At 39.7% G+C, this 13958-nt stretch overlaps 1 protein-coding gene across 2 annotated transcripts in view; it reads left to right on the forward strand.

Moving 5' to 3' along the window:
- Window positions 1-12477, forward strand: part of LOC130908592 (E3 ubiquitin-protein ligase RNF31-like) — a 29142-nt gene extending 16665 nt beyond the window's left edge. For both annotated transcript variants that reach the window (XM_057824179.1, XM_057824178.1), the window contains exons 14-23: window positions 38-244; window positions 2358-2531; window positions 2598-2696; window positions 6085-6174; window positions 6241-6355; window positions 6429-6541; window positions 9078-9191; window positions 9251-9393; window positions 9463-9628; window positions 10739-12477. In XM_057824179.1, the coding sequence (XP_057680162.1) occupies window positions 38-244; window positions 2358-2531; window positions 2598-2696; window positions 6085-6174; window positions 6241-6355; window positions 6429-6541; window positions 9078-9191; window positions 9251-9393; window positions 9463-9628; window positions 10739-10807 (1290 nt within the window). In that variant the 3' untranslated portion in view covers window positions 10808-12477. The remainder of the gene's footprint in view (window positions 1-37; window positions 245-2357; window positions 2532-2597; window positions 2697-6084; window positions 6175-6240; window positions 6356-6428; window positions 6542-9077; window positions 9192-9250; window positions 9394-9462; window positions 9629-10738) is intronic.
- The last annotated feature ends 1481 nt before the right edge of the window (window positions 12478-13958 follow it).

A 13958-nucleotide genomic window follows, 5' to 3' on the forward strand; every position in this document is an offset into this window, starting at 1 on the left:
TGGCCGTCACAGTGACTTAATACGTTTAACCCCACAGAGGCTGTGCCGTCGCCTGCTGGCGCTCTACGACCTGCCCAGCTGGGGGCGCTGCGAGCTGACGCTGTCGCTGCTGCAGGAGCCAGACATGGCGTATTCGTTGGAGGACGTGGTGCAAGCAGTGCGCGAGTCACACGACCGCGACTTTATCCGACGCGTCCTCAACAACGAGTGCCCGGTCTGCCTCAGCATCTTCCCTCGTAGCAAGGTTGGGAGGGCACCATTTAACAATGACCTTTTTTGGGGGAGGGGGCAAATATAATTCCAGATTAATTTCCAATGGCAAAAACATTTCAAATTTTAAAATTTCTTACTGTCTAATTCACACCATTCACACATCAAAACATTCAAAACCGAATCGAATTTACATTTTAGTTTACACCCCCAATATACACTCACCGGCCACTTTATTAGGTACACCATGCTAGAAACGGGTTGGACCCCCTTTTGCCTTTAGAACTGCCTCAATTCTTCGTGGCATAGATTCAACAAGGTGCTGGAAACATTCCTCAGAGAGTTTGGTCCATGTTGACATGATGGCATCACACAGTTGGTGCAGATTTGTCAGCTGCACATCCATGATGCGAATCTCCCATTCCACCACATCCCAAAGATTCTCTATTGGATTGAGATCTGGTGACTGTGGAGGCCATTTAAGTACAGTGAACTCATTGTCATGTTCAAGAAACCAGTCTGACATGATTCCAGCTTTATGACATGGCGCATTATCCTGCTGAAAGTAGCCATCGAAAGTTGGGTACATTGTGGTCATAAAGGGAAGGACATGGTCAGCAACAATACTCAGGTAGGCTGTGGCGTTCCAACGTTGCTCAATTGGTACCAAGGGGCCCAAAGAGTGCCAAGAAAATATTCCCCACACCATTACACCACCACCACCAGCCTGAACCGTTGATACAAGGCTTGATGGATCCATGGTTTCATGTTGTTGACGCCAAATTCTGACCCTACCAACTGAATGTCGCAGCAGAACTCGAGACTCATTAGACCAGGCAACGTTTTTCTAATCTTCTATTGTCCAATTCCGATGAGCTTGTGCAAATTGTAGCCTCAGTTTCCTGTTCTTAGCTGAAAGGAGTGGCAACCGGCGTGGTCTGCTGCTGCTGTAGCCTGTCTGCCTCAAAGTTCAACGTAGTGTGCGTTCAGAGATGCTCTTCTGCCTACCTTGGTTGTAACGGGTGGTTATTTGAGTCACTGTTGCCTTTCTATCAGCTCGAACCAGTCTGGCCATTCTCCTCTGACCTCTGGCATCAACAAGGCATTTCCGCCAACAGAACTGCCACTCACTGGATATTTTTTCTGTTTCGGACCATTCTCTGTAAAACCTAGAGATGGTTGTGCGTGAAAATCCCAGTAGATCAGCAGTTTCTGAAATACTCACACCAGCCCTTCTGGCACCAACAACCATGCCACGTTCAAAGTCTCTCAAATCACCTTTCTTCCCCATACTAATGCTCGGTTTGAACTGCAGGAGATTGTCTTAAACCATGTCTACATGCCTAAATGCACTGAGTTGCCGCCATGTAATTGGCTGATTAGAAATTAAGTGTTAACGAGCAGTTGGACAGGTGTACCTAATAAAGTGGCCGGTGACTGTATAAATATATATATATGGCGGGAAACACTCAGGTGACTTGAAGTTCCGCTCTTAGACCACCATTTTGGCCAAGCTTGTTTACTTCTCGTCGTGACATCCATGTGGGCTTCATTATTTGAAAATAATGTACTGTTCTTGCTGAGTGTGAAAATCATTAAAAAGAAGTGCTGTGTTCGTTGCTGTGGTAGCACTAGATAAAATTAATTCTTTAAGTCTCAGGGCATCATTGTAAATTTGAAGCTGTTGATCTTTTAAAAATGGTGTTTCATAATTTACGTGCTTTAATAAAAAAGAAAAAAGTGTTGTATAACGGCTTACAAAATCAGTTTTGGATATCGGCAATCGGCTGAATTTTTTTTTATATATACATATTGCTATCAGCATCGGCATTTGAGAATCCCATATTGGTCGACCTCTGATATTTGTATATATATTGTTGTTTTGTTTTTTTTGCAAGCTTATGAGCTGCACGTCTTTTAATTTGACGATCGCATCATACAAGGTGGACACCTGCGGCTTATACGTGAAACCATTTTATTGTGAAAATCGGGTGCGTCTTATAGCCCCAGAATAACGGTAATTGTGATAAAAATATAAAATAAAATATAAATTCCATTTTGGCCCATATTTGTAAATTTTCCCTCAACAATAAAAGTGGGGAAAAAAATTATGCTTTTTTTTTTTTTTTTCCCTTTCCCCCCCACAGATGCAATCTCTGACATCGTGTCAGTGTTCGGTTTGCCTGGACTGTTTTACAAGGCACTTCACCATCGCTGTGCGCGACAAGTCCATCTGGGACATGGTTTGCCCCACTTGCGGAAATCCCGACATCAACGACGCCGAGAATTCCAACAACTACTTCTCCACGTTAGACATCCAGGTGTGTCCCGACTGAGCCCGCACGCTTAGACCATGTGATGTAATTGACGATGTTTTGGCTCGGCAGCTTCGGGAATGTTTGGAGCCAGACGTTTACGACCTCTTTCACAAAAAGCTCCGAGATCACACGCTCATGAAGGAACCCAATTTCTTGTGGTGCTGCCATGTGAGTTAAAAAAATTAATTTGTTGGTTTCCATCTAGCTCATCCAGCGCTGTCAATGCTAGCCAATAAGTGTTAGCTTAATAGCACTTAAATCCATCATGTGACGCTGAAAAACTTCAATTGAAACTTTTTAAATGAGTTTATCACTAGTAGACGTCCAATCCATTTGATGTGGGAGGGTGGCAGCAAAAGAACATTCATTCATTCGATGCCAACCCTCCCTCATTAAACGGATTGGATGTCTAGCGCCGTCAATGCTAGCCAATACGTATTAGCTTAATTGTGCTTTAATCCAATAAAAAAATTAATTAAAACTCAGTGATTTAAAATGTTCGTTTATTGGCTCCCAACCCTTCCACTTCAATTGGACTGGACGTCTACGAGAAACATTTAAATTAACAAAATCATCTAAAAAGTAGGGCTGTCAAACGATTGAAATTTTTAATTGAGTTAATCACAGCTTGAAAATTAATTAATCGTAATTAATCGCAATTCAAATCATCTCTAAAATATGCCATATTTTTCTGTGAATTATTGTTGGAATGGAAAGACACAAGACGGACATTCAACATACTGTATATAAGTACTGTATTTTTTTATTATAACAATAAATCCACAAGATGGCATTAACATGATTAACATTCTTTCTGTTAAAGGGATCCACGGATAGAAAGACTTGTAGTTCTTAAAAGATACATGACTACAAGTTATAGTAATTTTAAATTAAAACTTTGATTGGGAATGCCAGTTCTCATTGCATTGAGTACTTTTCTTTTTGTGAACATTATTTTTTTAGAGATAGGAATATTATTTTTGTTGTGCTTTCACTAAATGATACTGTAGCGACTTAACTGTTCCGCCCAAATGCATGATGGGAAGTTGGCCAACCATGACTGTCAGTGATGGCTGCAAATGGTATACAATATGTTCTGCGTTGTATTCAATTAGGCGTGTTAAGAAAAAGATTCTCTTGCTCTGCCCAAATGCATGATGGGAAGTTGGGCAACCATGACTGTTAGTGGTGGCTGCAAATGCTAAAACGGCATCATTGTAAACTGTTTGAGGCAATGCATAAATGGGTCATTCTGGGCATGTGTTAATTGCGTCAAATTTTTTAATGTGATTATTAAAAAAAATTAACTACCGCCCGTTCACGCAATAAATTTGACAGCCCTGGTGAAAAGTGATGAATTCCTTTTTTCAAGTACGTGTTTTGTTCTAAGAATTGTTTTCCCCTATAATTAAAGATTTCATAAGAATTTATAAATATTTATGGAATTATAATTTTACAATTTGAATTTATTTTTAAGTAAAAATTGAAGAATATATTTTGATGAAATTGTAATTTAAAAAGTAATTCATAAATATTTAAAGGGAACCACGGATAGACTTGTAGTTCTTAAAAGATAAATGTTAGTATGCGTTAAAATAATTTGATATTAAAACTCCTCTTGATGTTTTGTTTTTATACAATTTGTATAATTAATTCAACTACTAGGTTGCCATTGTTGTCGACGTCGCAACATGCCAGGTAAATCAAACAGCCTAAAACAATTGTTTTATTTACCCAGTACTTCTCAAATAGTGGGGGGCGTCCCCCCAGGGGGACGCAGAGCGATGCCAGAGGTGGCGCATGTGACCTCGGGGAACTTTTTTTTTTTTTTTGCCGTACTAGAATAAAGTGTACTTGCACATCCACTCAGTGGGTGGCAGTGGCGCTCTCATTTTGAAAGTGCACGCAGTATTTTTGAAGTAAGCAAGAGCACACGAATTCACGGAAGAGACTCATGAAGAGCTGTGCGCCGTTTTCGAAAGCCGTTTTCCGGCCAGACTCACGCAGCGACCCACTGTCTTCTCCGGTTCTCACGTGTCCGCCCGAGAAGTGCCATTTTCGGCTTGGGATCGTCACGACGACCGACCGCCCTCACCTACGGTTTTCCCTCGGCCGCCGAGAACGCGCTTTTTTCGGGCCTTTTGGATTTGACATTTAATACAGTGGTAGACGAGGAAAGACCACAGTTTACTGTGTCTAAAAATGATTATAGCGGACAGCCGGAAGCCAAATCAATTAAGACGCCACTTAAAGACATTAGACCCCAATCTAATTGATAAGCCGCTTGGTTGTTTTTCAGCGAAAACGTGCCGAATATTGCCAACAATCGTCCCGCTTTGTCAGTGTGATATCAGTAAACCAGTGAGCTTGCAAACTGGAGGTGATACTGGGAGCAGCGAAAATAAAAACTGTCCTTCTGTCCAAAGACACTTTTTTTTTCTGTCTTCTATTCAGTTTTGTTTTTTCGAGTTAATGTTTCTAATCAATTTGAATTTGTTATTATTTACTGATTTTATTTTTCAGTATCAAATGGTCAAAAATGTACCTTGAGTGTATTTTCAGTTTGGATGTGACTTTTTTTTTCTTCTTAAATTCAGGCAAATTGATGCGCGTTAAGTCTTTTCTGTTACAAACAAAACAATGTTAATAAAGTTATACTTTATAAGTTGATCTCTGTTATTTTCTCTAATAGAAAAAAAGGATATAATGTGAGGCAGAGGCGTAATTATAATAGTAATATTATAGACAAATGATACTATTTACAGTGGCGGCAGCGCGAAACATTTACGTCTTCCTTGGGGGGGCGTAACAGAAAATAATTGAGAAGCACTGTATTTACCTAACATGTTTCAGCGACTATTTCCGCTTTCATCAGAGACTCTGATGAAGGGTGAAGTAGTCGCCGAAACAGTTCAGGTAAATAAAACAATCTAAAACAATTGTCTGTGATAAAATAAAAAATCAACTAAAGTTAATATCATGGCAAGCCTCCGAGGATCGGTGTAAGACACTGCTGACGAGCTTGATTCGAATGCAGTTACGAAATTGGGAACTCATCCCACAGCTCTAAAACAAAGCCCCGACTGCGTCATCACTCCCATCGTGCATTGCGCGTGTAAAACATGGCGCCCTCCAGAGGTCAAAACATGTACTAAATATTAGTTTTTTTAGTCAATGGCAATAATATACAGTGGGGAAAACCCATTGGCAGTGTATCAAATACTTGTTCTCCCCACTGTATGTGTTCATATTTTTTAAAAAGAGAACAATAGTGGCTTATTAGAGCCTACAAGTCTTTAAGACAGAGGTTCCCCTTAAAGATTAAAGAATAAATAAATCAAGTTGTAATCCAATTAAAAAGCAATCAAATTCCTTTTTTTAAAAAAATCTTTTATAATACCAAATGCTGCTTATATTTTCCTTTGAAAATGATATATATTTTTTTTCATTATTTTCAATCTCATAGCCTAATCTAGCCGGAACTAATAACTTTTCATGACCTTTTTTCCAACAAGTTAGCCAAAGTGACATTTTGACGCTCACCGTAATCTTGTAGTGCGCCTATGGCTTCATCAACGAAGGCGATCAGATGAAAGTGACGTGTCTGTCGTGCAGCAAGAGCTTCTGCGCTAAGTGCAAGAAACCGGTGAGTAATGACGGTACTTGAGAGTAACTCGTGTCCAATATCTCAAAAATCTGCCTTTGCGTTAAGTGGGAGGCTCAACACCAGGATTTGTCCTGTGAGCAATTCCAGCAGTGGAAGCGAGACAATGACCCGGAGTACCAGAGGCAAGGCCTGGCGGGCTACTTGAGGGACAACGGCATCAGTAAGCAGCTAAAAAGAAGCACACTTTGCACCATTTTGAATGTGAACAAAATTTGAGATCAGGTTTGTTGCAGCTTGCCCTCGCTGTCGCTTCCAGTACGCGCTGACCAAAGGCGGCTGCTTGCACTTTACCTGCACTCAATGTCGTTACCAGTTCTGCAGTGGCTGTAATAACCCCTTCAACAAGGTGGGTTGACAAAACTGCATGTGATTTACTTCAAAATGACTGTGGATAAAGCGCTATTATGTTAACACTCGTTGGCAGGTATAGACCTTCACATGCCCCCAAAATCAGGATATGGTCATGTTTGTGTGCCACGTTTAGAGCTGACGTTTAGAGCCGCCAATGAGCGAATGTTGACACATAGACTTCATTACCTATGACACTTCGTCATTCTTTGCGTAATGCCTTATCCAAGGGGGCCGAGCTTCATTTAGTAATAGCCGAAGACTGCACACACTCATGTCGGATTTAAGCTTGGATTTTTTAAGAAACGGAAGCTGTACCCCATACAAACAAGAAGGATTGTCTCAAGAGTGATTTGTTCGAGGATTTAAGGTAAATATTATATTTTTCGTATCATGCATGCGTGATTTAAGCATTTATTCGCAGGATTTTTCTTCTTTGTTTACACATGGAGGTGGCTAATTTTCAAAACTGACTAGCCTCATAGTTGGCAATATTTACGCGAAATAAATGCGACCTGCATATTTTTTTTTGCTTTTAACCAAGAATCGAGACTGTTTTACGTCCATATCTATAAAGAATTCAGAGATTCAAGCATTTATTCACAATCATTTTTGCCAGAAAAGCTCTGTTCACGCCAGGCGGCCGCTAGCCTCGTTCGCTAACAGAGTAGGATTGTACTTCGACAATATACGTAAAATAAATGCTAACTGCACGGTTTCTTTGCTTATAACCAAGAATCAAGACTGTTTTACATTCATATCTATGAAGAATTTGGGGATTTAAGCATTTATTCACAAGAATTATCGCCAGAAAAGCTCTGTTTACACTAGGCGGCCACTAGCCTCATTCGCTAACAGAGTGGCATTGTACTTCAACAATATACGTAAAATAAACGCTAACTGCTCGGTTTCTTTGCTTTTAACAAGCAAGAGCATTTTGAATAGAAAATGTTAAAATAAAAGGTTCCCGGTTAGTGTTTCCATGACAACTTCTTAGCTATTTCGTGTTTTGGTTTCGCGTCACGTGTTGTGGGACTGTGGCGGGTGGACATTCGCACCCAGTGTTGAGACGTTGCGAGGGAATGTTGATCTGTGGATATCCATGAATGAAGGTGAGTATTTTTCCTTCATTCTGGAGGGTATCAGCAAAAGGTTGGACCTCCTACATGCGCGGCCGTTTCGTAGCTTTGCCGTAGCAACGACGGGCAGTCATCGCTCCAAGTTGGCAAGCTTTGTTTACATTATATGCGTGTTGCACATTTATGCCGTGAGGTGATGTTTTCGTTTAGCATCTGTGGGATGTGTTGTTAGTCCGATTGAGTGTAAAGTGCTTAGTTGCCGCCAGGTTTTGTGGCCAAATTGACCGCGTGTGTGTTGAGAGGAATACTTCCGGGTTGTTAATGTGCACGGCTGCACGCCCATCCGCGCCCGCGACCACCTTTGTGTTTATAGCACTGTACAATCCACTTGTGTGTTGTTGACTATTGTACCGTCAGTTTGCATTGTTTTACATTGGCACTGATATGCTGTTAACCATAACCCGAAATTCAGAAGTTTTGACATTAGGCTTAATCTTAGAGTTAGCGGGATTAATTGGTCGGCGGAGTTGATTTTAACAAATTCCAAGCAGTTTGTCAGATATTTGTTAGTTTTAGGGCTCCGGAATGGCTAAGCTAGCATGAAATTCTGATATTCCCCTTTAAATACAATCATCAGAAAGTCAATTACATATGATGACATTTTTCTGTTGTCATTCTTATGTTGAGGCGGCAAAGAGAGAAAAATGGGTAAAAAGTAACTGATAGATTACTTTTAAAGTAACTTAGTTACTTTGATAATGAAGTAATCAGTAAAGTAACTAGATTACTTTTTTTTTGGCGTAATCAGTAATTAAATTACTTTTTCAAGTAATCTGTGACAACACCGGCTATCGGCTACAGTCAGGTATTATTGGAGCCACCTAGCATAGTAGCATCGCGTTTGCAACGGCGTCACACTATCTTCCCTCCTCCCCCCTCGTGCTCTGCTCTCTCGTCTCCGTGAGTCCGTCTTTCTCAGACTTGTCTCGCGTCAGTCAATCAACATAGTAACGTACGCCTTTCCCGCCTCAGTAACGGTAACGGCGTTGCCAAGATGAGAAAAGTAATTAATTAGATTACTCACTAGTGAAGAAAATAACGCTGTTATATTCTAACGCCGTTATTAACAACACTGTTGACCACAATTGAAAATGCACAATAGACAGTACAAAAGGTGTTATATTCAGGTTTTGCCTTTGTGTAGGCATGACAAGCAACAAATGCGCGCGCATCCTTGCAGCTGTAATCTTTCCCCTCTCTGTCTCTCTCTCTCACTCGGCTGCGCAACTTCTTCATGCGAGCAAATCCGCTCTTCCTCGTGTGTGCGCAAAAATGTTTTCTTCGTGTGTACATGCGCTCTTACTCGCGTGCCATTAGTATTACCTGCTCTATGCTTCCTGCGCCAAGATAAAAGTGAAATTTACGGTCATTTATTATGAAATTATTTACTACTAGGAGAACTGCCGAACGGAACAATGCAACTTCACAGGCCTTCACGCTCACCACCCTCGGGACTGCCTCTTCTACCTCCGAGACTGGGAGCCCGAGAAACTGCAGGCACTTCTAAAAGTATGACGTTTTACCACCTTAAAATTTTGAACAATCGTTAGCATCTAACTTGCTTTCAGAGAAGCAACGTGGACTTTAACACGGAAGCTCCTGATGGACCGCAAGTGGGCACTTGCGGCGTGATGGAGCAGAAAGACGAAGCCAGTAACGCCGATTCGCCGTGCGGCGTCCAGACGCAGGCAGGCCAGGCCGGACTATGCGAGTGAGTGTAGCGCGAAACGGGTTATTCTCAGGTTTGCGCCGTCGGTGAAGTTTATTTTAATTTTTGCAGTAAACATTACCGGGAGTACCTGGTCAGTCTGATCAACGCCCACTCGCTTGATCCCGCCCCTCTGTACGACCCCGACAGCTTGACCAGGGCTTGTGAAAGGTACCGCGTGGACATCCAGAGGAGGCCGAATGAGGACGATAATGCCTACTACTTTCGTCTGCTTCAGGTGATGCGTTTTTTTTTTTAAAGGTGGCTAAAATAGAGAATATTGACCTTAGATTGACAGCGATAGATGTTCATTCGCTGCCACCCTCCCACTTCAAATGGATTGGGCGTCTACTTGTGATAAACTCCTTTCAAGAGTTTTTAGTTTTTAAGAGCCACATGATTGAACGTCTAGCATCATCAATGGCACTGAAAGAGTTGAAATCATAAGGAATAAAATTTCATAAATTAATAGAAAATATTCAGATATTTTTTGTTTTTGTCGGTATAGTTTTTTTTTTATTGGAATACAATATTTACATGTTTTATTTGTTTATTTTAAGGTGATTCATTGACAAATTGACAGCAATAGATAACAGAAATCAGTTATTAACTGAGAATATTTCGGGTTTTTTTGTTTAATAATGAAAAATTTTAATTTAAAAGATAGAATAAAAATTTATATGAGAATAATTAGTTGTTTTGGTTTAAAATATTTTTATTAAGATAAAAATATTTGTTTTTCTAGAATGGAAGAAAAAAATCTTATTTTGTTTTAATTGAAAAAAATGTAAAAAATATTTTTTTAAGAATATTTGAAGTTTTCACCCTTTAAAAAAAGTGAAAAAATAAATAAGTGAATATTCATTATTAATAGGCTTAAATAAGAGGATACTGGCAATTTTAGGTCAATGTCGCCAAACGAATCCAATATCAAAATAATGGTCGATTAGTTTAACGGCAGCCCTATTTTCTAAAAACGCCAGAGCTCAATCATTCAAAAAAATGAGTAGATGAAGTATGCGTAACGATTATCACGCTTGCTAGAACGATCAATTCACCTACAATTCAAACTGTAGCTAATATTTCCATTGACTAGCAAAAAAAAAAAAAAAAACCCGTGTGGTTCTACTTTTAATTACTGGCTTAGAATTTGGTTTCGACGTTTTTACAGCCTATTAAAAATGCACTCCCAGACAATTACCACACCTATATTGATCTTTGTCAATGTTTATCTGGAAAATCTTGACAGAATGACGCTCATCGTGACTCATTTAAGAAGAAGCTAGCTGGTCCACCTGTTGTTGTTTTTTTGACTTCGCTGTTTTTCTTTTTGTTTTTGTTTTTACAGAAACTAATGGAGGTTCCTCTGGGTGAAAAAGTTTGCAGGAACGCCACTCAAGAGCCTCATGCAACTTAATCTGGAAGGCAGTAAAGTTCATGGTGGTGGTCAATGTTCAGATGTTGATAATTGAAGGGAAATGTTATTTTTGCTTACATGCTAATATAATCTTGGAAGCAGGTATGTCTATTATGGATTAGCATGTTGGCAAAAATACCATTTCCCCTAAACATGCTCATTGATAATCTTAGACATGCCTGCTTCTATAATTATCGATTAGCATGTCAGCAAAATACCATTTCCCATCATTATCAAATGAGAACATGATATAGTTGTGTCTTTGGTGTTCTTATCTATACTACAATTGTTTTGTTACAAGGTATTACTGACGACAATAGACGTTAATATGCTATGCTAGCCTTGTTTTTTTTCCCACAGGCTAGAATTGACGGCGATGTTGGATGTCAATCACTGTCAATTTTTTTTTTTGTTAATGACTGCTGATGAAGTGCCACTTAGTATTTTCAACGGGTTGATTACTAAAATAAAATAAAATAAAAATATTAAAAAGAACATTTTAAAAGAATTGAAGTTGTGCCTCACACAAGGGCCTAGGTTTGCATTGGACAACATTTTCAGGAACCTCAAATTGTCCCAACCAACTTTCAGGCAACCTTCCTTGTATTGTGTAATGAGTTCAGTTATGTAGGTAATTTAGATTGTCTTTTTTAATGTTTTAAGGATTGATTTGACCCTACTATTATTAAGTGATATACATTATTTTCAGACTTACATTTACCCCTTTTCACCTGCTCGGACCGTTATTATATTATTTAACCTCAAACGCACGTTGGATTGGCTGATGACATGCCCCCCCCCACACACACACACACGCACATACAAAGTTTTTTTCGGCCAGCAGCAGCTACTGTAAGGAATGTAAAAGACGTCAGTGTTGTGGACATGGGAAACACATCACTAATTTTGCTACTGAAAGTCTGACCTGCATCAGTTAGCATAACATTAAACTGTGTGAACATGCTAACCTGCAAAACTTGAGTGGGAAGTTGCTTAAAGAGAAATGTCCAGTATGTTTTTTCTGCTGTTAACCTTATGAGTTTTTTTATGTTACATTTGTTAATTTAGACAGACAATGTGAGTGGTCTAAAGACAAATGTTTATTTTTTGCATTCCTGGACAGTTAAGAGATTATTAGTAGGTTTGTATTTATGGTGTATTTTGAATTTGCTAATAAAATCCAGAAATTTATTCTGGAAGTTTTCAAGAATGTTTCTTTAATAGTTTTCGAAAACAAAGGTTTGAATCAAACGGTGTACCAGCTGAACCAATACACATGAAAGTTGGTATAAGTCAAAACAGATTTATTTTGCATTGATCATTTGGCATATCAATTAATTAGGTTCATATTCATGAGAAATGTTGCCTTGACCCCGTTCACCTAATCTGTTTGGGTTTAATAATGTCCCTTCCTAAGCAAAAAGTGTACATGCAGGTTAGGTCCCTACCAATGTTGAGACCAAACCTACGCCCTTGGCCTCACAAGCAGTCTTTTAAAAAAATGATAAGGGTGGACAATTTAGCTAACTTAAGTCATGAATTAATCAACACAGTTAATGAAAAAAGTGCATTATCAAAGCCATTAAAGTTGAGCCATACATAGTACTATATACAGTAGGGCAAATAAGTATTTAGTCAACCACTAATTGTGCAAGTTCTCACACTTGAAAATATTAGAGGCCTGTAATTGTCAACATGGGTAAACCTCAACCATGAGAGACAAAATGGGGGGGGGGGAATCACATTGTTTGATTTTTAAAGAATGTATTTGCAAATCATGGTGGAAAATAAGTATTTGGTCTATAATAAAATTTCATCTCAATACTTTGTTATGTACCCTTTGTTGGCAATAACTGAGGCCAAACGTTTTCTGTAATTCTTCACAAGCTTTTCACACATTGTTGCTGGTATTTTGGCTCGATGCAGATCCTCCTCTAGAGCAGTGATGTTCTGGGGCTGTCGTTGGGCAACACAGACTTTCAACTCCCTCCCTCACCCCGTCGCGTCAAAATAATAACAAGAACGGGGAGAAAAAATCCCAGAACCACATGGGGGGACCTCGTGAATGACCTACAGAGAGCTGGGACCACAGTAACAATGGCTACTATCAGTAACACAATGCGACATCAGGGACTTAAATCCTGCACTGCCAGACGTGTCCCACTGCTGAAGAAAGTACACGACCAGGCCCGTCTGTGGTTTGCTAGAAGCATTTCGATGATCCAGAAGAGGACTGGGAGAATGTGTTATGGTCAGATGAAACCAAAATAGAACTTTTTGGTCGAAACACAGGTTCTCGTGTTTGGAGGAAAAAGAAGACTGAATTGCACCATACCCACTGTGAAGCATGGGGGTGGAAACATCATGCTTTGGGGCTGTTTTTCTGCAAAGGGACCAGGACGAATGATCTGTGTAAAGGAAAGAATGAATGGGGCCATGTATCTCGAGATTTTGAGTGAAAATCTCCTTCCATCAGCAAGGGCATTGAAGATGAGACGTGGCTGGGTCTTTCAGCATGACAATGATCCCAAAGACACAGCCAGGACAACAAAGTAGTGGCTTTGTAAGAAGCATTTCAAGGTCCTGGAGTGGCCTAGCCAGTCTCCAGGTCTCAACCCCATAGAAATCTGTGGAGGGAGTTAAAATTCTGTGTTGCCCAACGACAGCCCCAAAACATCACTGCTCTAGAGGAGATCTGCATGGAGGAATGGGCCATAATACCAGCAACAGTGTGTGAAAAGCTTGTGAAGAGTTACAGAAAACGTTTGGCCTCAGTTATTGCCAACATAGGTTACATAACAAAGTATTGAGATGAACTTTTGGTACTGACCAAATACTTATTTTCCACCATGATTTGCAAATAAATTATTGAAAAATCAAACAATGTGATTTTCTATTTTTTTCCCCCACATTCTGTCTCTCATGGTTGAGGTTTAACCATGATGACAATTACAGGCCTCTCTAATGTTTTCAAGTGGGAGAACTTACACAATTAGTGGTTGACTAAATACTTATTTGCCCCACTGTATGCTATCTATAAGTAGCATTACAAGCTCTTTATGACTTCATTTATCAAGGATTGGATAGGACAGGAAGAGGGAAGTCAGGATAGATTTGGACTATTATTATTGTGTATATATATAATATACTA

The sequence above is a fragment of the Corythoichthys intestinalis genome, chromosome 20 (genome assembly GCF_030265065.1).
Source record: "Corythoichthys intestinalis isolate RoL2023-P3 chromosome 20, ASM3026506v1, whole genome shotgun sequence".
In the NCBI taxonomy this organism is placed as follows: Eukaryota; Metazoa; Chordata; class Actinopteri; order Syngnathiformes; family Syngnathidae; genus Corythoichthys; species Corythoichthys intestinalis.